At 30.7% G+C, this 27,355-nt stretch overlaps 1 protein-coding gene across 1 annotated transcript in view; it reads left to right on the plus strand.

Moving 5' to 3' along the window:
* LOC111625660 (nucleolar GTP-binding protein 1-like) overlaps window positions 1-26,577 on the plus strand; it is a 65,320-nt gene extending 38,743 nt beyond the window's left edge. Inside the window, exons 9-18 of the mRNA XM_023368877.1 lie at window positions 3,940-4,005; window positions 7,041-7,241; window positions 10,486-10,563; window positions 10,645-10,696; window positions 25,527-25,624; window positions 25,691-25,797; window positions 25,872-25,956; window positions 26,055-26,123; window positions 26,188-26,319; window positions 26,396-26,577. Of these exons, the coding sequence (XP_023224645.1) occupies window positions 3,940-4,005; window positions 7,041-7,241; window positions 10,486-10,563; window positions 10,645-10,696; window positions 25,527-25,624; window positions 25,691-25,797; window positions 25,872-25,956; window positions 26,055-26,123; window positions 26,188-26,319; window positions 26,396-26,548 (1,041 nt within the window). The 3' untranslated portion in view covers window positions 26,549-26,577. The remainder of the gene's footprint in view (window positions 1-3,939; window positions 4,006-7,040; window positions 7,242-10,485; window positions 10,564-10,644; window positions 10,697-25,526; window positions 25,625-25,690; window positions 25,798-25,871; window positions 25,957-26,054; window positions 26,124-26,187; window positions 26,320-26,395) is intronic.
* Window positions 26,578-27,355: the final 778 nt, after the last annotated feature.

Consider the following 27,355-nt stretch of genomic DNA (forward strand, 5'->3'; position numbering starts at 1 on the left):
ACATTTCTCACCTAGAAGTTATTTTCAATAGTGCATAATTTTATTTTGTTATATTATATATAGTAACTCTGGTTTACCAGGTTTTTAAAAAATTTTATATTATAAACATTTGGATTGTGGAACCAGTACAGTCGACCCCCCTATAACATGGGTTCCTATAATGGAAATTCCTATAACGTAGCGAAAAAATTGTAGCAATATTCATATAAAGGAACTCCTAAAACGTCGTCGCTGACTTGTGTCGCAACAAGATTGATAGAATCTGGACCAATAGTGGATGAGCAGCCGAACTACTTTCCTCCACCCTGCGCCACGCTACGGAAAGTTTAGGCGGCTAAATTGAGTTTGCTATCGTCTGTACAGTATTATATATAAATTATATATAAATTAGGTACTGTACATATAATTATATATTAATTATATATAAATTAGGTACTGTATATATAATTATATATTAACTTAATTTATTGTAACTTTATTATAATTATATATATAATTTCCGCCGTCTAGCGCCACGCTACGGAGAGTTTAGGCTAGTAAGTTGAGTTTATTATCATTTGTACAGTATGTAAATTAGGTACCGTAAGTCTAATACAGCACTAATTTTACACATTTCTTGTGAAAGAAACATTTCTTATTCAACGGCCATAAAAATTATTTATATTAATGATGTCTCCAAAGGTCAAGTTATTTTTCTGTGAAAAATTCATTATCAGATATCGCGGCTGCCGTTTCGTGCGCTGTTCCGCGACGAAAACAAGCTTGAGCAACTGCGTAGTTGAATGGTGCACACTCAGTAAGTAATTCTACAATTTTTTGTTTATAGCATAGTTTATACGGATTATTCCCAAAAAATTATGTGTGTTTTGGAAATGTTGAGTGGAATTAATCTAGAATCGGTTAATTTTATAGAAGAAAACCTTTCAAACAGCCTTAGTCTGTAAACTTCACACGTGTCAGGCTGCGAATGGCTCATGTATTTAATGATTCCTACAACGTAAAATTCGATTTACGTGGAATGTATCTAAGCGTTATAGGGGTCTACTGTACAAACAAATATGTTGAGTTGTGTGAGTAAACAGTTTGAGAAATGCTGCTCAAGGCTACTATTTTTTTTGTTCCTCTTTAAAAATAAATTGGGCTACATTTTGAGGAATTTGCTTCACTTTTTATAAAACCTTTCTGGCAACCTGTGAAGTTCTCACCAGACGCATGCGGTTTATGTATAGTTCATTTATATTATTATTATTAATAATTAATTAATGAAAATAATGTTCTGTATACATAGCAATATTCCATTTGCTTAATAAATTACATCACTTACGTGGCATTTGGCATATTGTACAGAAATATGTAAATTCGGATAATTTGAAGTCACGATTATTTTATTCCCTGAATTTTGAACTAATGAGGATTTCCTGTATTTGTTAATTTATTGCATAGATAAGCTTGCTATATATTTTCAATAAATAAAATTTATAAACATGTTTTAGGGGATATTTGCATCCTGTACAATGTTGAGAGCAGGGTCATAATAATTCATGACTGTTTCTGTTTTCATAGAGAAATAGTCTTTTACATTGCTGGAAGAAAAATGACATTAATGGATTTTTGAAAGTTGGTCTGTATTAGAAAGATTAAAATCATGAACTATTTCTAACGATTCTCAAGAATGTTATAAAATGTTTAGTGTCCAGGCTTTGTTATTAACTACAAGTGTTGAAATTGTAGCATTATCCTTTCTTGAGAATGGGTGATTCTTGATTTTTGCATAAATTTGTATATATAAAGTAATTGAAAGGTGCTTTGTTTATGTAGAAGAAAGTTTTTTAAGAGATTAGAATTAGTTTAATGTATATTGTGTGAGCTTAAAAAAAATTTTTTTAATTATCAGTGGTGATATATGATAGCAGAAGATATTGAGAAATTATGTTTTATCTTTATTTATTTACAAAGACATGAACATAGTACACTGCTTCTTTCAGTTCCTCTTGGCACATCACAAAAACATACACTAACATAGGAACATTCAAAATATACAGTTTATGTTGTCTGTTAAGGAGAATACAATTCATTCAGTTACTTTAACAAAACATTATACACCATAAACATTATTAACAAAAATCTCGCTATCATGAGTCTTGTTATAATATTAATTAATCCAGAAATACATTGTAAATTTAGAAAACTAAAATCATTTTTCAAACTGTTATGTGAACAGCTATATTTTATTTTACATAATTGTTTATTCAGTTTATTGTATCCTTGTAGCATGTACTGAAGAGGGGCTAAAGCCTGAAATGCATTTACATTAAGAACGATATTAAAATATATTGGATGATATTCTTGTCTACTTAGTTCTTGTTAGTCAGAAGAAATGTGGCTGTTTTCATTGGGAATTGAAAAATACATTTTTTATTTTTCTAAATTTACAATATATTTCTGGATTAATTATCAAGAAATTTTTTAAAATAACTATGTTATTTAAGGGGGTCTATATTTCATGTTTAATTGATTCTGGAATATATTTGACCTATAAAAACACACTCATTTGTCCAATTATTAATTTACAATTATTTATAAATATTTGTTATGGCAACAAATATTTTTTGCTTATTCCTATTAGACTAAAGATTTTTTTATTATAACATCGTCTGCCAACAGTACAATTTTAGCTTATTTTTAATTAATTTACATTTTTGTTATTTCATTCTTTTTATTTATTTATAAAATGTTATCATGTGAAATTTATGTTATCATAAATTTGATTAAAATATTTAGTTTTAAATTAAAAGGATTTGTGAGTCTTGGACTTTAAAGATGGAGAAATGTTACAGATATTTTCAGATACTGTGATAGCCTATAAAATAACAATGTTTTTTAAAACTTTTTCTTAATATTGCATAAATTTTATAAATTTGAATACAAAGTTTTTTAATTATAAATTATTGATTTTATTAAAAATATTGAGGTATCTTAATTGTTAATTTATAATTATTAAGTTTAAATATATTATTACTTTGAAACAATCTGCTGAATTATCTGTGAAGCTATATTAAGGCAAATTTAATTATATATTAAGTAATTTGACTGGAGCTGGTTAAGCTGACAATCAGAAATAAATACATTTTTCAACTTAAATTTTACATTGTGCATCAGTATGAATTAACTGAGAGGATGCATTCCATTAATATAATAATAATATGGAAGGATAATAATAATAATTGAAAAAATGACAGCATTATGGAGTTTTGCTAGGTAAGTATTAATAGCCTATGATAGTATCTACAGTAAACATTAGCCTAATGAAAACTTTACCTTTGCTTGTAAAACACAGAAAATTTGAGACATACTCTGTGGTTGTTGTTGTTGTTGTTGTTGTTGTTGTTGTTGGTTAAGTTATAGCAATGCAACACTTGGGCGATCTGCCTAGGGGGTGCCTTCTGGGAGGTCTTTTTAAGGGAAACTGGCCCATTTGGGCATTACAGACATAGAGAAAACCCGGAAAACTCCATGTGGCCAGCCTGTCCAAGCAAGGCGCAAACCCACGACCGAACTCCCAGTGTTCAGGATAGGAAGACCGCTTGGGCACTGGTGGGCCATGGTTATATGTACTTTTTCAAAAAAAAAGTCTCCTGTATACATTAAATATTGTAATTGTTGAGTAATTTTTTTATAAGCTTTCCATAAAAAGTTATAAAATTTGGTGCTATGTTTCTTTTAAAAGTTGGCTTCCTGAAATTAGCAGTGATTTATTTATAAGTCAATTGAAACGTGATTAAAATATAATTATGATGATAAAGAGATCCAACTCTGAAATTGTTAAAGATTTCTGAGAAATCTAGTTGTTGAAGTTTTGATATCTGATTAAGTTTATTACACTCATTTGTATAAAGTTATATACTTATAGATTCTGTATAGTATTTCTCTTTCTTTCAGCCTCTGATCCTAGTAATTAATAAAATTGACATTATAAGATTAGAAGAATTGCCAGAAGAAAGAAAAGTAAGTAAGAATGTTCTGGTTTATAATTACTCAGTTAATTTATTTCTAGTTAGAACACATTAGAATATTATATTCTATTTATAAAAATATCAGTTTTTGAGTCTTATTTAAAGTTATGTGAGCAAACATAATGTACTCTGTTTATTCAATAAAAGAACTTCATCAACATAATACACCAAATATCTTCAGATAACAGCAAACCTCTTCACGTTCCGATAAAAACAGATTTGTGATTCATTCCATATTCTGTTTTTATTGGAAGCTGAAGAGGCTTATTGTTATCTGAAGATATTTATTTAATTTTAAGTTTTCAAAATATCAAAAATAATTACATTTAATGCTGAGATATTTATGTTCTCTTAGACAAAAAAAATAATGATATAAATAATCAGTAAGCATTTTTGACAATTTTTGGTATGCTCTTTCAGTTTATTGACAGAATACAGTGTCAATGAATGAAATAGTATAAATAACTTTGCATAGATTTTTATGTTATATAAACTTAATAAAATTACACATTAATTCATTACATTTTCTTATAAAATTTTTATATTTTCACTCAAAAAAAATATAAAATTTATTTAAAGTAAGTGTTCAAATCAAGTTTAAAGTAAAAGATACAAAATGCTTTTAAAATTATAATGAAATTACCTATTTAAATTCACATAAGAGAATGAATTCATCATTGGTTACATGAGGGAATGCCAAGTATAAAAAGCATATTGATTTTTAATGGTACAGTACATAGCAGCTTCCATGCTCACAGCACAGAACAACAAAAATGTAGTAGTGCAAAACAAAAATTAAATATTGTATTTATATCTAACTTTTTAACACTTCTAAAGAAACTTTTCTCCATGTATCTATTTAGATATTCAACCACAGTTGAAGCTTCAAACTGTATAAAATTTATATACTTATGACATGTAACATGAAATTGCACAACACAGAGAAAAGTAGTTTATAAGGCTACATTTCAAACTTAATTCATTACTTTTTTATATTTGTTTACAAGTTTTTGAGATTATTGGTTAAAGAACTATACCAGATATAACAGAAATATGACTATTAAGTTATTTAGAATTAAATTTGTAATTAAAAGTTAAAAGTATTTAACATATATTCTTTTTTTCAAAATTATATTGGCAATTCCAGCCAAATTGACATCCTCTGATGGCAAAAATTCTAATTAGCACAAACAGGTCAGAAATACAAGTGATCTGTGTTTAAAGTATTTGGAATTGTCAAAAAAAGGCTTAAAAATATTTTTTGTGTACTGCATTGTATATCAAGTACCTTAGATGAGAAGGTAAAACATTATTATTGGTTATTCTCTCAATGAAATCAATTCTCTCTGTCATTTAAAACGATGGACATAAATTATGTAAATCTTATTTTAACAGAAGATAAATCTTTTATATCTCTTAATATTTAAATGAAATGTAAATATTCAATATTGCACTGTGTGATAAGTATTTTAAAATAAATTATTCCAAAAACTCCCTGCGTTCTTTTAAAATTTCTGCAACTTAATTTATTCTAATATTCTAAAACAGGCACTCTCATATAACATAGCAGCTAAGATCCTGTAAAATCTAATCTACAGTGAGAAATCATGTTATACAGAGCTAAAAATAGGTAAGAGAAAGGGACAAAAGCTAACAAAGACTTTTAAAATTTGCAGAAATAAACGATGCTGCAGCAATAACAGTTCAAATTTTGAGTTTGTTGAAAATAGTTTTTTAAGACATATCTTGAGTGTAATTTTGTTAGCTTGGATGTCTTTCTGTTTTGTAAAATAACTTTTCAATAAATCTCAGTTATAAACTAGTCTTCGCTGATCTATTTTGAGATCTAAGAAAAATATTCTGTTGCAACTTTATGTTTTAGTTTAATTCCTACATAATTCATTGTTAATTTGTTAATGCTTCGGATGGAATTCTAAAATTATGTTTTATTTGCTATACAACAAAAATTTCATTAGTATATCTATTTGGTGGTGATGTATTTGTGGAAATGGTCAAAGATTGTTTTTCTATGAATGTCAAAACTAGTTTAATCTATATTTCCATTAGTTCATTATTAGCTAGATGAACATTTAATTTGATATTCCAACCTTGTGCCTTTAGTGAATTTAAAACAGAAATGTTGCATTTATGTTCTATTCTTATGTTTAAAATTTGTGTTCAATTTTTGTCTGATGATGAAGGCTGTATGTCTTCAAAAATACTTGCAATTTTTAATAAATACATGTTTTTAACATGGTTAGGTGTGATTTCACTCCCATAGAACATTTTATTTTTGTATTATTCGACAGGTTTGCTCCTTGCATTCAAAATTACATTGCAGAAAAATGATTACAGTAGAGCCTCGATTATCTGATCCCCGATTAACCGACACCTCGGTTAACCAATCATCCTAGTCGGCAAATTTCAAATGTCCGCTAGTGATGAGGCGCTACAATATTTGGCTGTGTCTTGGCTACTTTAATATTATTTTTACGTGTTTTAGCTGGAAACACTCATCCGACCATGAAAGAGAGCCAGTATTTAAACGAGGCTTAATTTTCTAATTTTTAACGATACAATAGCGACGATTATTATTTTAAAAAATTTTTGTTAGGCTTAACATGATGAAAATTCAACACGAAGTAGGTTAGTAGCGATATACTAATTATATGGGATATAATAATATACTATACTAATAATGGATTTTTTCATACTTTTCGGTTATCCGACTTTTCAATTATCCGACCGACCTCAGTCCCCAATTGAGTCGGATAATCGAGGCTCTACTGTATGTGCAATGTTTTTAGATGAATAAATTAGACTGACAATAATAATAGAAAGAATTGCAGTGAAGAACTTGTATGAAATGTCTTATATTATATGATGATAAATTAAGTTTTGAGTTGGAAAACTTACTTTGAAAGTTACTCCTAAAATCTGAAATTTATTTTTAAACAATTAAAAATTTATGGCAAGTTTAAGCATATATATTTATACATATTTTTTTATTTTATTTTGTATATTTAGAACTTTATGTTGAATATTGAGAAAGAAGAAATACCTGTAATGCAGATGAGTACTGTTACAGGAGAAGGCATAATTGAATTGAGAAATGAAGCATGTGACCGCTTATTAGCTCACAGAGTTGAATTAAAGATGAAGAATAAAAAGGCTGATGGTATACTTAATCGCTTGCATGTAGCAGTGCCAGTTCCACGAGATGATAAGGTAAATTTTTATTAATTTTTATATTTATTTTTAATGTTGTAAAAATAAATAATATAAGCCTTAGTAGTATTGGAATATTTTCATAATTTGACAAAATTGTGGAATAAACATTGAAAATAAAAAGAAATGAATTTTATATACTTATTGTTATTTTTAATGTCAATTTTTCATTGATCTATGTATATAATTTAAACTGCTATCTCTGTCTTTATTTACGTTTGATACAATGTTTACTTTAATTATTTTTGCCTTTGCAACTCTGTACTACTAGACTATTATAGAGGATTTATTGGTGATTGTATGAGCAATAAATATCCATTTTATCTGTCTAAAATAAGATTTTGTAATCTTCCAATGTCATTTTATTACTGTCTCTTTGGTCACAACCTATTTTTTCCCGTAATCCTTTGTCTGTATGTTATGACAGTCTTGAAATATAGGATTTGCTTGTAATTTTTACTTCAGATAAGTTGAATTTTGTTATTCAAGTAATTGTTTTGTAGCAAATTAATCTTGCATATATAATGTAGTATAATTATGTGATTTACATAGTTTTATTTTACACAGTTTTGAAATAAAATAATCTTACAACAAAAGTATTGATGATAAATTCATTGTATTGTATATTATAGTAATATTTATAAATGTAATATATTAATAGAAATATGCTTATGAAACTCATTACTATTTCAACGGGTTAAATATTTAGGGATGATTATTAGTTAGACAAATTTTGTTTTTAATTGTAATGTACAGATAATGAAATTAATCTGTATTATATATTTCAGTTGAAGTTTCTGTGAAAATTGTTTTTGTCATACATGAAAATTTTCATTACAAATGGTGCTTATCTTATATTAATTATTAAAAGCAATGTTATTTAATTTACTTTATCTTCATAAAGTTAGTTAAAAAGTATATTGGATTTGTGACTATTTACACATTAGTGAAGCATAGCTTTCTTAATTTTATTGTATTTTTTTGGGGGTAGACTTAATTTACATGAATTTTCATTTATATGCATGCTAAAGGAATGCAATCCATGCATAAATTAAATTACATTTCATATCTTATAATATAATCAAGATGGGTTGATAATAATAATAATAATAAGCACAGAGCCCAAACGGTTAGGAGTTGAAATTTGGTACACAGTTAGGGTAAGCCAAGAGAATGCACACTAAGAAGAGATTTTTGGAAATCTTTCTCCATGGGGAGAGGGAGAGGGTTAAGGAATACCCTGAAGAACTGCTTTTACTGTACTATTTTAGATGCAGATTTTTGCAGGAAATCGAATATATTTTTAGATCCATGTAAAAATTCTCTAATTAGCCTCGGAAGAGGGAGACCTAATTTTTGCACTTGACGAAAACGGGTAAGATTGACTATATAACTATAAAGGTTATCTTATGTAAGGGTTTATCACACCATGTGCCCAATCTACAATAACACATTTAAAAAATTCTTTATTTCTCTACTGTACACAATTTAAAAAATTTTTTAAATGTGTTAGGTTGAGCACTTGGTTTGATAAACTCTTACGTAAGATAACCTTTGTAAATATAAATCAAATACTATAATATAATATAATAGAAGGGTTAGAAGTAGGAAATAATCTAAAAATCTTAATTTTTACTGTTGTTATTTTTGTCTGAGCAACACTAGGCTCATCTGCTAGTCCAGTTGTTCACAACTTTTTTTCATTAGCGTACCCCGTGACGACATGTCATATTTCTAGATTGTACCCCTCATTTAAGAAATTTAGTGAGTAACCGTATTGTTAATTTTACATATTGTAACTTTAAATTAAAGGAAAAAAACCTAAAAGAAAAAATGTATAATAAAGTTGTGATTGTTGCAAGGAACATTTTTTATCTAATAATTTTTTAATACTATTAGTTTGTGATACATAATATATTATTTTTTCTGCCATAATAACTAACTTTTTTCTGTAACCCTAAACAACCTATCACATACCCCTAGGGGTACGCGTACCACAGGTTGGGAATCACTGTGCTAGTCTAATGATATTTTTGCTGTCAATAGGAGGTTTATTTTTAATTCAATGAAGAATATTTGAGATTACTGGTTAAAAAGAATGTATCAGTTTTAGGTGATCAAATCTAATTAACCACTTAATTTTGTACTATAGTATTCATTATTATTGATACATTGTATTGAATATAAAGTAATTTGTAAAAACAAAAATGTTTCAATTATTAATTTGTGTTTAGTAGTAATCTGTGGAGTAGTTTTTCAAGTGTTTATCTATGAAGACTATCCAAAAAATAACTTCCATTTTCATGTGGCAAGTGAAGTAGGGCATAAAAGTGCCCCATTTATGTGGAAGTTTAGTGTAACCCAGTACACATCCAGCAGAAGTAGAGTGAAATTTGTGTAGCTGTTACTCAAAATGTGTATTGCAAATGAGAATTTTTGCCTGCTGTAAAGTATGTTTCTGCCAGGCTCCCATACAGTTTTTATAAGTGATAATTGAAATGTTAAATTACCAAAAGTTCTGTGCCTAGTGGGTTTTTAAGCTGCTTTTGGAATAACACAAGTAACAATGGATGGAGTCGACATTAACTTTTCTTGAGTATTACACCAAAGATGATGATGCTTGTTTGGATTAGATTGTTACAGATGATGAGATTTCAGTCTCATAAATAAACCTAGAGACAAAAAGTGAATCAATGGAGTAGGGGGCATATTTGCTTGCTAAAAAAATATCTAAAATGTCAGCAAACTTTGTCTTCCAGGAAAATCATGGTTCAGGCAGCTAGAATTCTATGAAGATGGTATACAAACATTTGTTAAATTTTACAGCAAGTGTCTCAATTTGACTACAGACTATCTTAAAAATATAGTTAATGGTTATAGTTTTTATTATACAGTAAAATTTATCTAACTGTATTGATGATGATCTGAAGTTACTCTGAATAGCCATCATATTATTTATTTGTGTGATAAAATGTAGTAGTAGTGGTGGTAGTGGTAGTGGTAGTGGTAGTAGTTTTGATAATATTTTAAATTATATATCAAAAGCTGTAATAACAACATTGTTTTAAAAGAGTGTGTGTGTGTATAACTATAACAGTTTATGTAATCTTATAAGATAAATCTTAATTAGTTAATGATACTAAATTATATGGATTGATTACTTTAGAAATATACATCATGTTTTAATAATTTTTTCAAATTGTTTAATAATAGTTTTTTAAAATTATCCTTTTTTTTTAACTAGGAAAGACCACCTTACATTCCAGAAGGTGTTACAAGTAAAAAAAATTCCATGGAAACAGATCAAAAACATAAAAAACTGGTATAGAAATTATATTTTGAATTTGAATTTTAAGTGATTATTTGAGGAATATTTAATTTTTAATAAAATATCTTTTTTCAGGAAAGAGATCTTGAAGTGGAAATGGGAGATGATTATATTCTGGACTTAAAAAGTAAGTAATGTGATTTTGAGAAATAATTATTATAAAATTATAATAATTCTAAAAAAAAATTTTAATTCTTTTTACAATATGTAATTAATCTATTTATTTATAATCAAGATGATGGTATAATACATAATTTACAATTATAGAATAAACATGTAAATCTTCTGAATATTCACTATCGGCTTGCTTATTTGTTGCTTAATGAAAACTAATAAAGTTATGGAATTATCTGGCATAATACAGGGTGTTTCGAAACTCGTAGACAAAAATTTAAGGGGTGATAGAAAACATCTAAACAAGCAATTTTCACCATACAATGCGTGGGCAGAGAGCAAGCTGTGAACCGCTAGACGGCGCTGTAATGAAAAGCATAAAGTGCAATTTTTCTTACACATGGTCATTTCTACCGTGGATTTCAGAAGGCATGACGATGTATAGTAATCAGGAAAAGGCAGACATGCATTTTATGTATGGTCTTGTGAATGGGAATGCTCTGGAAACCAAAAGACTGTACAGGTAGCATTTCCCAAGAAGACACGTGCCAGACTGGAAAATGTTCGAGTGATTGCATCGGTGCCTGTGTGAAATGGGATACTTTGTTACCGGCATGCATGATACACGGCATGGTAGGAGTGTGCGGACCTCCTCTATCAATTCTGTTTGTTGTTAAAAACAAACAAAAGGAAAAAATATTTTGAACTAGAAAAATATAATTATTGTTTTCATTCTTTCATGTGACAGTAACAGATACCTCCTAGTGGTTTACTGCTTGCTCTCCGCCCATGCATTATATGGTGAAAATTGTTAGATGTTTTCTATCACTGCTTAAATTTTTGCACATGAGTTTCAAAACAACTTGTATATAAAAATATTGTATACCTCCAATTTTTATGGGTTTTTTTTAATATAATGGTAATATAATAAAGTAATATTAAACAAAAAATTTGAAGATCCAAATTATATAATATTGCTTTTAATTTTTATCAAAAAATAATTAGCTTATAATTTAAAAAATGTGTTAAGAAGTTTGGAATAATAATTTTTGACATTTTTTTTGTCCAATGTTTACATTAGAAAAATTTGTTATTGTAAATACATTCAAACAGCATAAATAATTTTTAAAGTCAATAACTGTTGCCAGATTAAATTCAAGTTATAATATGGTTAAATAATGATTAAATGAATTATTGATTAATTATATTATAGGCCAATGTAATCAGGTAATAGTTGTTTTACTTGCTGTTGTGGACCATGGATAATAGATATTTCTGGTTTGCATTGTCATTATCTGTATAATTATATGATCTTTATTAAAGTCTGGAAGTGAAAATTGGACAGAAGTTTGGGTAATATAACTCAATGCATCTGTACCATATTACGGATGCGAGTTTGAGCTTTACTCCTGATTGATTTTTTTCCTTCCAGAAATTTCTGAATTATTTAAATTAATATAAACGTATTTTAATTGTTAAATTTAGTACAAGTTGAATAGAACCAGAATAACCATTAACTTTTAATCAAATTACTTTATTTAATTATTATATTAATTAACTGTATTATCTGAATATAATCTAGTGTTATTTATTTGATTCATTGTAAAGTGTTGAGTTACATTCCAAATACAATTGATAGTCTTGGTCTTACATGAATGTTTTCAGAAGTGCTCTACCATAACTTCATGCTTCAAGTCTCCTTGCTTAGTGAATAATGGTTTGTTACAGAAAATTGCCTTGTTTTTAAATAACACATTATGGCTTATCAATTATAATTAAAAATATTGAGACACTAGCATTTAGAAACTTATATAAATGTCACAAACTACTTAATTTCATAATGATGGAAACATCTTGACATACCTTTCTGTGTAGGCAATTACCACAGTTGGCTTATTCCTCCCTGTTGATTAAGGCCAAGATTCCTCCAACGTAAAAACCTTTACCATAAATACTTTTAAGCATGTGACCTATTTGCATTTGTGCTTGGATTACAGTGGAGGTCTGACTCCACAAGCGAAATTTTTATTTTGATGGTACTATCAAAGTTACAGTTGTATACGTGATACGTTGATATAAAGACAATGATGATATTCTATGATTGTTTTTGTATTATTATAATTACAAATGTAGAAAAAATAATATCTTTGCTTCCATATATTAACTTTTATTATATCATAAGATACTATACTGCACTTATATGCTTAACTTTTATTATATACTCATCTAAATTGAAGGATTTTTTTCATTTCCATTTATATCACTTGTTTTAGACATCCATTCTTATAATCAGGATGCCTCTTGTCATATATATGTTACCGCTAAAGCTCGAAAGTCGTTAATGTGTACATTACCTAGATAATCTGCAGATTAACTAGGGTGATCCGTTAAAGTTACTAAAATTGTTCTATGTCTCAAATTACCTAGGTAAAGTGCAGATTATCTAGGTAATCTGCAAATTACCTACTAGGCACTCGGTAAAGTGAAAATAAGATCTTTGCTGGAACAACAGCAATGTTTCTGTATGCTTAAATTAACATAATGTTCTTTATTTACTTTTCGATATCTAGAGAATCAAGTTAATACAATCAACAAATTACTTGATAGAATCAATCATCAACCAATTAAAAACCATACAAAAAATCAAACGGTTTAAAATATTAATAGAATTAGGGAAATTATTATATAGATCAGTGTTTTTCAACCTTCTTGAATATACAACTTCTTTACAAGTTAAAAAAATTCTGGTGACCCCCCCAGGGCCATATTAAAACTATATCAATGATTTTAAAAACTACATATTTAATTTTCTTTCTGTTGAGACCTAAATATCGATCGAAAAACCAATTGTAATTTAAAATAAAAACACAAAGCCTTCTCACTGAAATTGTAGTTTTATTTATTGTAGTGTAGGACCTACAAACGCTTGTCTTTTTCTTTTACCCACAACCCACAGGTTGAAAAACACTGATATGGATAACCACCTATGGAATTTTGGGACTTTGAGTATCTATCTGAACTGAGGGGACCGAGACGACTTCAACAATACCCTACTTTTGGACTGGAGACGAAAAATAATAAAGTTATCATACTTTTTCCGGTGATCACATGATATAATTGTGCAGTTAATGTTACCTATGGTGAGTAAAATGGTGGCTCGTCTCTGATTCCAACAAAGAGAAGAAAGGAAACAGTGGGGACGCACGTTCAAACCTAACCTAACCTATTCTAATAATTTGGTTGGTAATAATTATGGTAATTTATTAGAATAGGTTAGGTTAGGACAGAATGTGCGTCCCCACTGTTTCCTTTCTTCTGTTTGTTGGAATCAGAGACGAGCCACCATTTTACTCACCATAGGTAACATTAACCAATTGTGCTTATTTATTAGTGCAGTCTAAAGATTGGTGACACTTTGAATTTCATAGCAATTGGTTTTTGCGACAAGCAAACCTATTTGTGGCAAAGATCTTATTTTCACTTTACCGAGTGTCTAGTAGGTAATGTGCGGATTACCTAGATACTCTGCACATTATCTAGGTAATTTGAGAAATGGAACAATTTTCACAACTTGTAACGGATCACCCTAGTTAATCTGCATATTAGCTAGGTAATGTACACATTAACGACTTTCGAGCTTTAGCGGTAACATATACATGAATACTTTCGAATGTTTTTAATAAATCTTTCCAGATCTATTTTAGGTCTTTTAGTAGTCATGAGAGAACATACTGTACATAAAAGCTCATTTTCTATCAGTTTTTGCACGATGTCACAATGATGTAGATTCCACTGACTTCTTTCTGATTGGTTGATAGTACAGTTTTACAGACATATTCGCTTCAAAAGTTGAACACTATTTGACTTGCTTTGTGATTGTTTTACAACTTGCTCTGGCATAAAATATCATGATCACACAATTAAAAGTAATTATGGTCACTGTTTTTATGCTCATTTTTATGCCAGTGGAGTCTTGGCTTAACTTCTGCAGAAAGGCCAGTCTATTATTTACATTTAGATAACACAATATGGCATGTTGCAATTTATATTTTAAAATGTTTAAACTCTCACATTTAAAACGTCTTATTTTTCATTTTTTTTAACAAATGTCTTTACTTCTGTATCTTATTTGTTGTACCAAATTATAAAGTAATATTTATATGATAAAATATACAGGTCATACATGTTACAAAACAACTGTTTGTTAACAGCCATAATAATTATTTAGAGATAAGAAAGAAATGTTTTAAGCATTTGATATCATAACATGATAGTTTGATATTATATGTTTTTATTGTGTTTTGGTTACATTTTGAGACGTTGATTGGGGTTCTGGATTGATATTGCAACAAATCATAATTTTTTTCCATTTAAAATAATTGGAAATATCTCCTAGTTAGCATTTCATCATACAATATGTAATTTTCAGGAATGGATTATTAATTTGAAGTAGAGATACTTATGGTCTGTAATCTATACATAGTTTCTATTCTGTATCTTTAATATCAAAATGTAATTCATCAAAATATCACACCCACAAACACCATAATCATCAGCCAATCAACAACTTTGTTGATTGTGGTGTTTGTGGGTGTGATAATTCCTAGAAAAATTAAGGAATTTTGACCAGTTATAAATTGATATGTGGAGATACTTGTATAATTGCTAGCTGATGGTTTTGTGATTTATCTAGATTTATTTAAGTAAGAATGCCTCTTTCCTTGAATTTGAACATTATAGTAAAACATGACTGTTATAAATGGCAGATTTTTTTAAATACTGTGTATAAAAGATATTTAAAAGTAATTTGTCTTATGTCATATTACAATAAATAATAATGGATATATATATTATTGAAATTGAATTTAGATGTTAGAAGTTTGTGTACATTTTGACTTATGTGCAATGACCATTGCAAAATACTAGCTAAAATGTAAATATGACAGACAGAATGGCTCCTTGCTTTCTACATTTATCTATTGTATTATCTTTCAGTAGCATTGCCTAGAATTACAAATTTTCAAATATCTAGCTAACTAAAAGAATAATTTAAAATGTAAATTATTAGATTCATATGGCCCAACATGGTTTAGTTAAAAGTAAATTTTATATTACAATCTAAATTGTTTAATTCTCAAAAAACAAAGTTTAGCATATGTTAACTGAAGTTAAAGATTAGTATTGACTAATTGTCAATTATTTTGCTGGTTTAAACATGAAGTAAAAAAAGTTTTCATTCAAATATGAATAATATTACCTAACCTAACCTAATTTTATTTGGCCAAGAAGTTAGTGTTATTTCGTATTAGCTGTGTAACTTACTTCCTAACATTTATTGAAATAACTGGAAATAAATTGCATGACTGGAGTTATAAATTAAAAATAATAAATAGTATAAACATTGTTAAATATAAAAAATCCTGTTTGAATTACAATGAGAAAAATGTGAAGTTTTCAGACGGCATTGAGTAAGGAATTCGAACTTTGTTCTTGCTTTGCATAGTTTAAGAACTACTTTAAAGTTTTCTTATTTTAATTCATGGTAATCCATAAAGAAATAATTCCTTTGGTATAACAGGAATAGTTCCTTAGAAGTGTTGTTTGTTTTTTTTTTTTTTTATAGTCAGATTTTTGAAATAAATGAAAGCATTTTATCATGTGTCTTATTGAAAGTCTAACATTTTTATGAAATTAAAAAAAAAATATAAAATAATAATTTCATGATAATACATATACTTGGTGATTTTAAGATAAATTTACAAACATATTAAGGAACATTATTTCCTGCATCTAGAATATGGTCAGTTATTAAGTTATCATTTAGTTAAAATTATTGCTAGGGGCAAACATAATATATTAGAAGAGACAACAATCCAAATATCTGCTTCATTAGTCTCTTTAATATATAACAAGTAAATTATACAGTAAACAACAGATTGTAGACTAGTGAGCCTTATCTGTTTTTATTCTTAAAAGACTGCAATAAATAATCGGGAAGGTCATTGCACAGAAGAAATTATAAACAAACAAAAGGAAATAAATTGAAATACTTGTTGGTTGGAATATGTATATGTGTAGTTTAAAAGACGCAAAGTTTTATGACTGCTAAATACTATGTTTTATTATTGCAATAGTAAATATATTTATGTAGAATATATTTTAAATAATAGTTAAAAGTTTTTGTTATTCAAATTGTTTATTAGGTGTAAGAAATTTTATATGTGAAAAATCAGTATTTTAAGAGCAAAAACAATAAAATATATATAACAGATATTAAAATTGTGTAACAAGACTTTGTTGATCATAGAAATTGTATTTTTTATCTTATAAATTGTTGGCAGTTTATAAGATAATAACTTTACTAGTTTAAAATAACAAATATTTTGGAAAAGCATCTAGAAATATTCACAATAATAAGTGTAGAATGATGATAAATTTATAGCGCTAGTTTTTGTTTTAAAAAATATTTATTGATCAAAACATTTCTATATCTAAGGATAATTTAATCTACAGTAATACTATCTTATATTATAAAAAGTTTATGGAAGTCTTGTTTACGACAATTACTAAATAAATAGAAAGAAAATTTAGATATGTATGGCAAAAACTTATCTTTTAATATGATAAAGGAATGACATAAATTATTTGGAACCTGATACATCTAAATGAGTCTTTTTAATTGAAAAAATTATGTTTTTCTTCAATTAGAAAGACTCATTAGATCCCTAATATAACTTAACAAAGCCATAATAAGAACTCTCAACTTAACTTCATTTCATTAAAAATTCTATAATAATAAAATGCAAATTATAAAAATAATTACTTTATTTACTCAACACAAAAAATCAAATTATTAGTTATAATTAAGTAAATTCAAATGATTTACTTAATACTTAAAATAAGATTGCGTGTTAGCCAAATTGCCAAAAATTGTAAAATTGTGATGTGTGGCTGTAAGAGATGAAAACTAAAAGTAAAAATGTTTGATCAACTAAGTTTGATCTTAAAAAACTACAAATGCTACTGTTTATTCAATTTGGTTGAAAATTACAGAGATATTGGAAACTGGTCATATTAAGAACTAGGTCCTAATATGACCATATATCTTACAAGTATAAAATAGAGACCAGGCAAGATAATATTTCATGATTATAAACATTATTTAAAACAGATTTTAATAGAAATTTGCATTAATAAAAAGAAACTTTTGGATGTTTCTTTGTTTTGAATGATAACTTTACAATTAGCACCCAAAAAATTTGTTAGTCATTGTATTTTTAATAGCTACATATTTATAAAAACAAAATATCCTGAAATGCTGTGTGTAAATGTTTCAATATCTTACAGATTAAATTAAACAATATGAATTTTAGTCATAATGGATTACTAGATTACTCTAACAAATAGTAAATTTAATTTAGATAGGCTAAGGCATCATGAAATAATAGAGATAAATTGATATGGCTATCTTGTCCCAGTAGATAAGATTTTATACAAACTTATATAAATTTATAGTACATACTGTACTTGAAGAGAGAGTATATATATATATATATATATATATATATGTATGTATGTATTTTATTATTATTATGTGTGTGTGTATACCAAGCAGAGATTAATTTTTATATAAAGCAATAATGACTGGATTACAATTATCTAAAAATATTCCTAGAATTATACTTTACTTTTCTTGACAATTACAATGATAAGATATTGTAAAATAAATATAATAACCTAGAATTAAAAAATTGGAAAGTATTAGTAATTAAAATTCTGCTAAAGTTTACATGATTTCAATAAATAATCTTGCTTAGATATGGCACGTTGGTAAATATTAAATTATTCATTATGGTGGACATAAATATTTTTTTCGAAAATAAATTAGTAATATATCTAAGAAAGTTTTCCTTCAATTATGCTGAATGCAATAATAATAATAATGCAAAGTATATAATATGTAAATAATAATAAAAATTAGCAAGTACACAGAACTCGCCCAGGAAATAAGGCATCTATGGAGGATGGATAGGGTGCTTATTGTACCTGTTGTTCTCTCCTGTACAGGTGTGATACCACACATACTACACAAAAGCCTGGAAACATTACAATTGAGTAGAAATACATACATCACACTACAGAAGGCCACTATATTGAATACATGCCACATTGTTAGGAAATTCCTGAATACAGACACACACACTGACACACTTCTTTAATTTTAGTTTTGTTTTGGTTGCTATGCCTTGACTTTGGTCCGGCATAGTACACAGCCACCGGTGTGAACCGAGTATAACTCACAAAACATAACAACAATAATAATGCACAAATTGTACAGTACTACGACAGAGCCATATTCACAGATAAAACAATTTACCATGACAGACCAGACGTCACACTCATTGACAAACACAATAAAATCACATATATTATAGACATATCCATTCCAAACACTCACAATGTACAAAACACATGCACTGAAAAAATCAACAATTACACAGAGCTCACCCAGGAAATAAGGCACTTGTGGAGGATGGATAGGGTGCTTATTGTACCTGTTATTCTTTCCTCTACAGGTGTGATATCACACACACACACACACTATACACTATACACTATACAAAAGCCTGGGAACATTACAATTGAATAGAAATAAATACATGATACTACAGAAGGCCACTATATTGAATACATTTTATATTATTAGGAAATTCCTGAATACACACACACACACACACACACACACACACACATTGACACACTTATTTAATGTTTGCTTGTGGTTGCTATGCCATGACTCTGGTCCGGCGTAGTACACAGCCACCGGTGTTAATCGAGTATAACCCACTAAACCCAACATAATAATAATCATCATCAGTTTAACATTGAAAAAATTGATTTCTGAAGAGAGATGGACAGGCAGTTTATGAATAGACAATCATAACTAAAATTGAAAATGCCTGAATCTATTAGTGTTATAGAAAGTGTTGGACGAAATTAATGACCAATATTTCTTTATGGTTATGAAATCTAAAAGTCTGCATGAATAGAACCCACTAAAAACTTGTAGAATTAAAAATGGAGCAATAAAATAGCCAAAGCAAAACATAAGAGAAATAACAGTGTGCATTGTCCAGAATGTGTCATAGAGGGCTATGAGAGTTTGAACTTGATATAAAAAGTATTTAAAGTTTTATTTTTTAAAATATGCAAGGCATTGAATGAATGAATAACATTATTATGTACTGTTTATGAATTACCAGAATTAATAGTTTCCATTGTTGTCCTGTTAATTCTTTTTAACTTTCTGTGGACAATAAAAGTACCTTTCTCATGTCCGTTAGGGATTCAGACCCAAAATCAAATCCCTCAGAGAGATAGATTAATGTTGTTACCGGCCTCTAGTGATATCAAACTTGTTTCAAATAGTGATAAAATGTATCTTATTAAATTGATTGAATCTTAACCCTGTTCGAAGTTAACTATTTTTTTTATAATCCATTATGTAGATAACATATCAAATTATTTTGTAACATATACATTTATGATTTAACAATTTTTTAAGGCTGATTGTAATCTCTTTGGTTATTGGTTATGCACGCTATCTGCTGCAGATGACATTAAAAATTTTACACGTTTTCTAAGTGAAATCCTTTTCCAAAAAATTCTCGAAAATTGGAGTATGTAGAACCAAACAGGATACTTTTTCAAAGAAATTCAATACTTTTTCTATGGAAAAATCCTTTTCCATAGAAAAAGTACTGAATTTTTAACGCCATCTGCTTAGAGATTACAATCAGCTTTAAATGAAAAATCAGAGAATCCAAGTTTTATCAACTTGCCTATATCTCTATAAATAAATAACTGGGGAAGGAAAACAATATAGACAGGGATAGATCGATAATTAGGCTATAAACTTTGACTACTGTAGGAATATATGTATTGTACAAGGTGTCCCCAAAAATGTATACACACTTTAACAACTGATAAATCACATAATTTTCTCCCCTTTCATGTTTAACCGATTTGAAATAAAGCAAGAAAGGTACGTAGAAACGTATCATCAGAATTCAAGAAAATTGTGCAGCAAGGGGGTCCTGAGATAAGAATTTCTAAAGCAAGTGTCCATACATTTTGAAGCGCTGGCATTGGAAGAGTTGCATTCCAAGAAGAATCCATGCTCTTAATGAAGAGACAGTGTAGTTTTGCCAGTGGTACTTGGCAAGATCTTTTCCAATGCTTCTCGTTTCAAATTGATGACCCTTCTTGACCAGGCACAACTGGCAAGTTGTGCCTGGTCAAGAAGGGTCATCAGTTTGAAAACAGGTGTTTACAAAATTATTCATTTCTGTAGATTCTTTTCACGCAGTTCTTTTTGAAAATAAACTGTGTTAATTGATAAACACTGACTTTATACAGTAATCATTTAAAATGTGTGTACATTTTTTGGGATAGTGTATATGTATGTATCAGGTTAATAAAGTACGTTAATCTGACGTACAATTTACATTATTTCTGCTTTCAAATGAATATATATCTACATTAGAAGTTTCAACTCCACTACGATAATCTCTCCTGTTGATTAACAAACAAAAAAATAGATTAGCCAGTTTATAGAAGTTACCAAAACTTTCGTTTTCGTTTATGTGAGAATTTTTATAGATAAGCACATCTTCGAGATAATTGTATGTTCCGCTTACAAAAGTTTTGTACGTGGAGTATGCAATAATCCTTGTTTACAGAAAGTGGCAATAAAAGTGGGATGAAACATATTTTGAAATGGGAACAGAAATGAATGATACGAAGTGGCCGAAGTACCATCGTATGAAGTATGAGAGACCTTCGCTGCACGAAAGGATCACGTGGGTGCAAGGTTTATCTGTTTCCTTCGCAAAAAATTTATCGATTAGTACGAAGATCGGAATTACGCATAGATACGACGATGAAAACTTCGAAATTCTTGAAGAAACAAAATCAAAGTACACCGTTGTATTAGTGAAAAACGAACGAACGTTCACTTCAACTCTACCAGTCAAGCAAAACAAATACCGAATTAAGGAGAATATTTAAACTGAAATATAAGTTTCAATTACAAGAAAGTATTTGATCGCCAAATTTACATTTATTATAAAAGTTAAAAGACTTAGAAGAAGAACACGTGAAATTCTGTAGGATTATATTATAGTTCGGATTTCGATATAAGTTAATACAAACTCTACACCCCGCTGAGACTCGAAACAAATGTAGGACAAACTTCCGTTATCTTCAGATCCGTAAGAATTGAGAACTCGTGGGAAATAAACAAATAAATACGTGAAATTACGAAAGAAAAAGATAGACGACCAAAACGATTATTTTATTTTAAAATGGAAGTGGACGAAGTTCCGAAAGACTTATTTTTCGTCAGTATCTACTTATACGCTAATTGATTGCCCTCGTACACAAAGTTTGTATTTACGCACGACAATGCTACGTATATGTCAGTAACTTGTTAAAATTATGATTTTTGTAATCTTCGATTTTGATTTACACTCATTTCTTTTGAAATAATCGAAAATACGTATGTATATATTATTTATTCGAAATTTTTTTTTTGCGTTCGTCTTTGGAGGTTGTTTGTTTAAAGGGTGCTTCTAGGTCACAAACGTAGCGATTACTCGGCGTGCGATAAAATTCATTATGCTATCTCCGAGCAATCGGACGCCCTTTACCCTCGATGACGTTCGGATAAGTAGTTTGTTAAAACGATCGAAAATTTCGAGTGTGAGTCGTTGTTGTTAAGTCATTGAGTTTGAAATAATTCTCAATAAGGATGATATATATTCAGATTCTAGTTTCTCGAAAACATATTATTGTCCGTAGCCGTTTAACTTGTTTTCTCGGGAAATGACGTCATAATCGAATTCGTTGACAGCGGTGATGTAATATGAAACTAACATGTTTTAATTTCCTCGTTTACGTGTCAGTGAAGGTAATGCGATTTCGGATGACGTTCTCTGCCAAAACATTGACGACATCAATTAGTGACTATGACATCATCGAATAGACGATAATAATATCAATATACAGTACTTCGTCTTACCTTCTCGATCTTCCGCAACACTCCACGCATTCCCGAGTGCTTGTCATCGGGTTTTGTTTTTTTTTTTCTTATTTTGATAATTTTGGATGGTGGTTATTAATTCATTCTCAACGTTTTTCAATAATATTGTTACATGCGATCTGGTATAGACGAGTATTTTTAGGTTTTTATTGTTAGAAAACCCTGAAGTAGTCGTCTCCCTTAATAATAATCAAGTACCCCCGTATATTATGAACTAATATAACATCACATAAATTGTTTTCGGCGTATTCGTTCGTAGTAAATAACGATAACCAATTAGATAATCCAGAGAGAAATACTTCGATAAAATAATAAAATTTGATGCGATATCGTAACACATTATTAAATTATTATTAAGAACAGAAAGCATAAACAAAGTAGTTAGTAACTCTTGTTTGTTTAGACGTCATATCGACGTAATACATCGTAATCGTTAAGTTTTCTCGTTCATGTATCCCTGAAGTCGTTAAATGTTATTGCCAAAGTAACGTTGATTACGACGTTGACGTAACGAGTCGTGTGTTTACGCGTTATTTTGAAACGAAATAGCTTATGCGTGAAAAAAGGCGGCTGCTTAGGTTAGCTAAATCGTATCTTGCCGAGATGAATCGGAAGAGTTTTCGAAGTTCGTTGAGGGAGTTTCGGGAGTATAATCCTCCTTTTGTGGCTCGCGAATGATTCGACAGTACTCTCCTCTCTGAGAGGAATGTAATCCTTCTCCGTAATGTGATTTTACAATATAAGAAAATAGAAAAAACGTATTAGTATATTTGCATAAATTAAGACCAGTTATCCCACAAAATATATGAAAATTCGGAATGATTTATCCGCAGAATTATGCAGTTCGAGAATTTTTTTTTTAAATTTAATACGAATAACGGACAGAAAATTTACATATCTTGTATGACGAAAAAAAAAATTGTTTACTTCGTTCACTCTGAGCATAGAATACATGCAATTACCATTACTAACATAATACAGCGTCGCACAATATTTTAATTTTACGCCCTCGCTAATAAAGCCTATTCGATTCGGCGCACGTCGGCGGGAAGGACGACTCCATTCCGATCGGAGCGAAGAAAGGGGTAAGGGTACCCCTTCCCTTTTTAAAATTCAAATTCCTGCATTTCCTAACACCGTAATGTATATCGTAAAACATTAGCTATTTATTGTTCCGTTACATGTATACATGAGTTTATTATTGCGGAATGGGTAGAGGATACGGGAAAACTGCGAATTTTTCCAACGCATCCGTGGATTCCAGCATCCGAATTTGTTCTATATTATCGTCATTTTCTCAACAACTACATTGTAACGTTTGGTGCTTTATATCGAGTACTTAACGTACCTAAAAGCTTCTCGATATTAATTTCTTTCCACATTCGAAGCACGCGAACGATTTTTATCGAGGGTCCGTATTCAAATTTTCAGTGTTAACATAGGTCGAACGACGTATAATACACGGAACTTCTCTAATCCGAGGTGCTTTTCCGGCGAGAATCGTCCGTAGATATAAAGGAATGACATTTATCTTCCAACAGGAAGGAAGCTTTCTTTTCGCCGAACTAGCAAATTTTCATTTTATACGCGACTGTTTCCGAAACGGCCTGTGAATTTGAATCCCCTCGAAAACGAAGGTCACGAAGGAAGACAATCGTTCGGGATTTCGTTTTTCGGAAGATTTTGCAACAAAAACAAAGTTCGGCGGAGTTCTTATCGCTTCGTCTTCCGAAGGTCGCGCCGATACCGGGTTCGCCGTCTTTGTTATCGGCGATACTCCGACCCGGGCGTTGTCGCGTAAATCGAAGGTCGCGCGCGACTGTTCGCCGTGTCGCTCCGCGCCGAAGCGTCTAAAAAAATTAAATGGACTGAGAACTTTCTGTCCGGCCTCGCTTCTTTAGCGTCAATTCCAAGCTCGGTTTCTTAAGAAACCCAACAATAGATATTGCTCACAGTTTTCTTCCGTTATTATTAAAGAAGTGACACATTTTCTCCATTTAATTGACGCGATGCGATTAACGTCTATCTTTTTAAGATCAATGTTTCTGACGGTTTTTTCAAGTCTGGAAAAGTGGAAATTTTGTTTTCCAATAAATATTAAGTGTTAAGGAATCGTCCATTAATGTATTATTCAATTTTTGACCCCCATCCTGTTATATACAGTAGAATAAAAAGTTCAAATATTTTCTGATTGTTTACACGACTAAAAACTAGACATATATGAACAAGTACCGTACGTATGCCACTAAAACCCTTCACACAGACAATACCTCGATCTGCCATCGTGTACGATGACGTACTTTTCACAACACCCTCTCAAACTGTGCGTGTAATAATTAATGGACGCCCCCTAAAGCAAAACTGATTACGTTTTTCTGACACGTGGAAACTTCTTCCTCCTCCCCATATCAGGTTTTTTCCTTCGTCGTAGAGTGACACTAGTTACGTGAAGAGAATACATTATTTGTTTATGTATGCTCCGATATGTTCGAATGCATCGATAAATGATCGATTTATCGATGTATAACAACAAAATACCGGAACGAAATGATAAATATATACGAAAATTAATCTGTGTTCCACTCCTCGTGGCACGTTAATAATAAATTTTCGTTGGCGCTTGGTTTTAAACCTCCATTTTTTTCCGTCATTGCGAATCGATGTTTCCAATCGCCGTTGTGGCAATATTTTTATCGCGTTTGAACCGAAGAATTTTAACGAGTTTCGATTGATCTTGCAGAAAATTATGACCTGGCGGAAGAAGAAAAATACGACGTCATTCCGGAAATTTGGCACGGTAAGAACGTGGCCGATTTCGTCGATCCCGAAATAATGAAGGTAAGAACGCTTTCGCCTATTTCTCTTTTCGCTATTGGCGTTTGTTTAAAAAACCATTCTCGATAGAAATTGGAGGAGCTGGAAAAGGAAGAAGAGCTGAGGGAGAAAGCGGGATTTTATCTGCCGCCCGAACGCGACGAAGAAGCCGAAGAAATTGAATTGCGTGCCAAAAAGTAAGTCACTTCGTAATTCGTCAGTTCGATCGTACGCTAAGCGTTTGACATCCGACTCTTTATTTTTCTGCCAGAATTAAAGAGCGAATGATCGTGGCCAAGCTGGAGTCTCAAATTAAGAACACGTCTAAGCCGAAAATGCCACGAGCCGGACAGAAGGTGGGTATATCGCGCTCTTTGGCACGGATATTTCTGAAAGTCGCATCCCTTTTCGTGTAAGAGGAATGTATTAAATTCACTTTCTCTTTCGTTGACAGAGGAATCGTAGCGTCAGCCGTCTGCGTCTGCAGATGCAGGATCTGGGAGTGGAATTGGACGAGGAGGGGGTAAGTTCTTCCGCGTTTTCCGTCGGCGCTTCTACCACTTTAATTGTTTTTCTCGTAATCGTAGATGAAGAACGCCAGGGCGGCTTCGGAGGTGCGCCGGGCGCCTTCGGTCAAGCGCAGGAGGACCGATTCCGAGGGTCGAGTGCGCAGCAGTTCCAAGAAGCCGCGCGATCAGACGGGACTTCCGGACCGACAGGTGAGTGGAGACCAAAGCGAAAGCGCACTCGAGGCGAAGACGTCGGATTCACTCCTTTTTTTCTTTGCGTTTTCAGACGAAAAAGAAGGCCGAGAAGCTGAAGAGGAAGAGTCGCGTTCCGGCCAATCGTCTGGGACGTCGAGGAGAAGCCGATCGGATGGTGCCGAACCTCAAGCCCAAGCATCTTTTGTCGGGCAAACGCGGAATCGGAAAGACGCGCAGACGATAGACTTTACAATAAAGTCAAAGTGCGAAGTATTCTGTTTGGAAGTCTCTTTTTTAATGGAAAACAACGGCGACAAAACGCCGCGGTCGGATAATCGGACCCGATTGCGGGTGACGAAAGGAGTTTATCGGACGCGAGGTCGAATCCGAGGAAACCACTCTCTTATCGGATCGGACTCCGCGCCGGTGACGTCGATGTCTTATCTCTCGGGAAAACAAACGCGGAGGGGAAAGGTTATTCCGATTCGAGGACGCGCATCCGAAAAACTGGAAGAAAATTCGACGCGTTTTCCTTCCATCAGTCGCTCCGCTTTATTCCGAAATTTTACGGATGCCGAACGCGTCCTTCTTTTCCGACGATACATTAATTAATTAACAAAGTTCGGGAAGGAATCGATTGGAAAAGCGACAACGGAACAGAATTCCGTTTCCGGCAGATTCTTCTCGAAGGGTTATAATCGTTTGTTTTCGTAACGACCGAGAATCGTAATAACAGAGATAAAGAAGGACCTTGGATTTCGAACATCTAATCAAATAGTTTTCCCTTTAAACTTTTTCTCGAGCGTAAATTAACGCGATATTTAATAACATTCGATTAAGGATTACGCGATTCGTATCCGAGGCGTTACCACCCCATTCCGTTTTTTTTATTTTCCTTTAATGTCGGTCGCGGTCTACCCTTGGCAACCAACGGTATGTATTGTACTTCCTCTCTTCCGTAAACAAACGGATTACTCGATAACTTCGACCTTTGTCGAACGTTTCTGGCTATTTTCGCTTTTCTACGGACGTTCCCGTCGCATCCAGCGTA

The sequence above is a fragment of the Centruroides sculpturatus genome, unplaced genomic scaffold (genome assembly GCF_000671375.1).
Source record: "Centruroides sculpturatus isolate CEXI.00-Female unplaced genomic scaffold, Cexi_2.0 scaffold99, whole genome shotgun sequence".
Classification (NCBI taxonomy): domain Eukaryota; kingdom Metazoa; phylum Arthropoda; class Arachnida; order Scorpiones; family Buthidae; genus Centruroides; species Centruroides sculpturatus.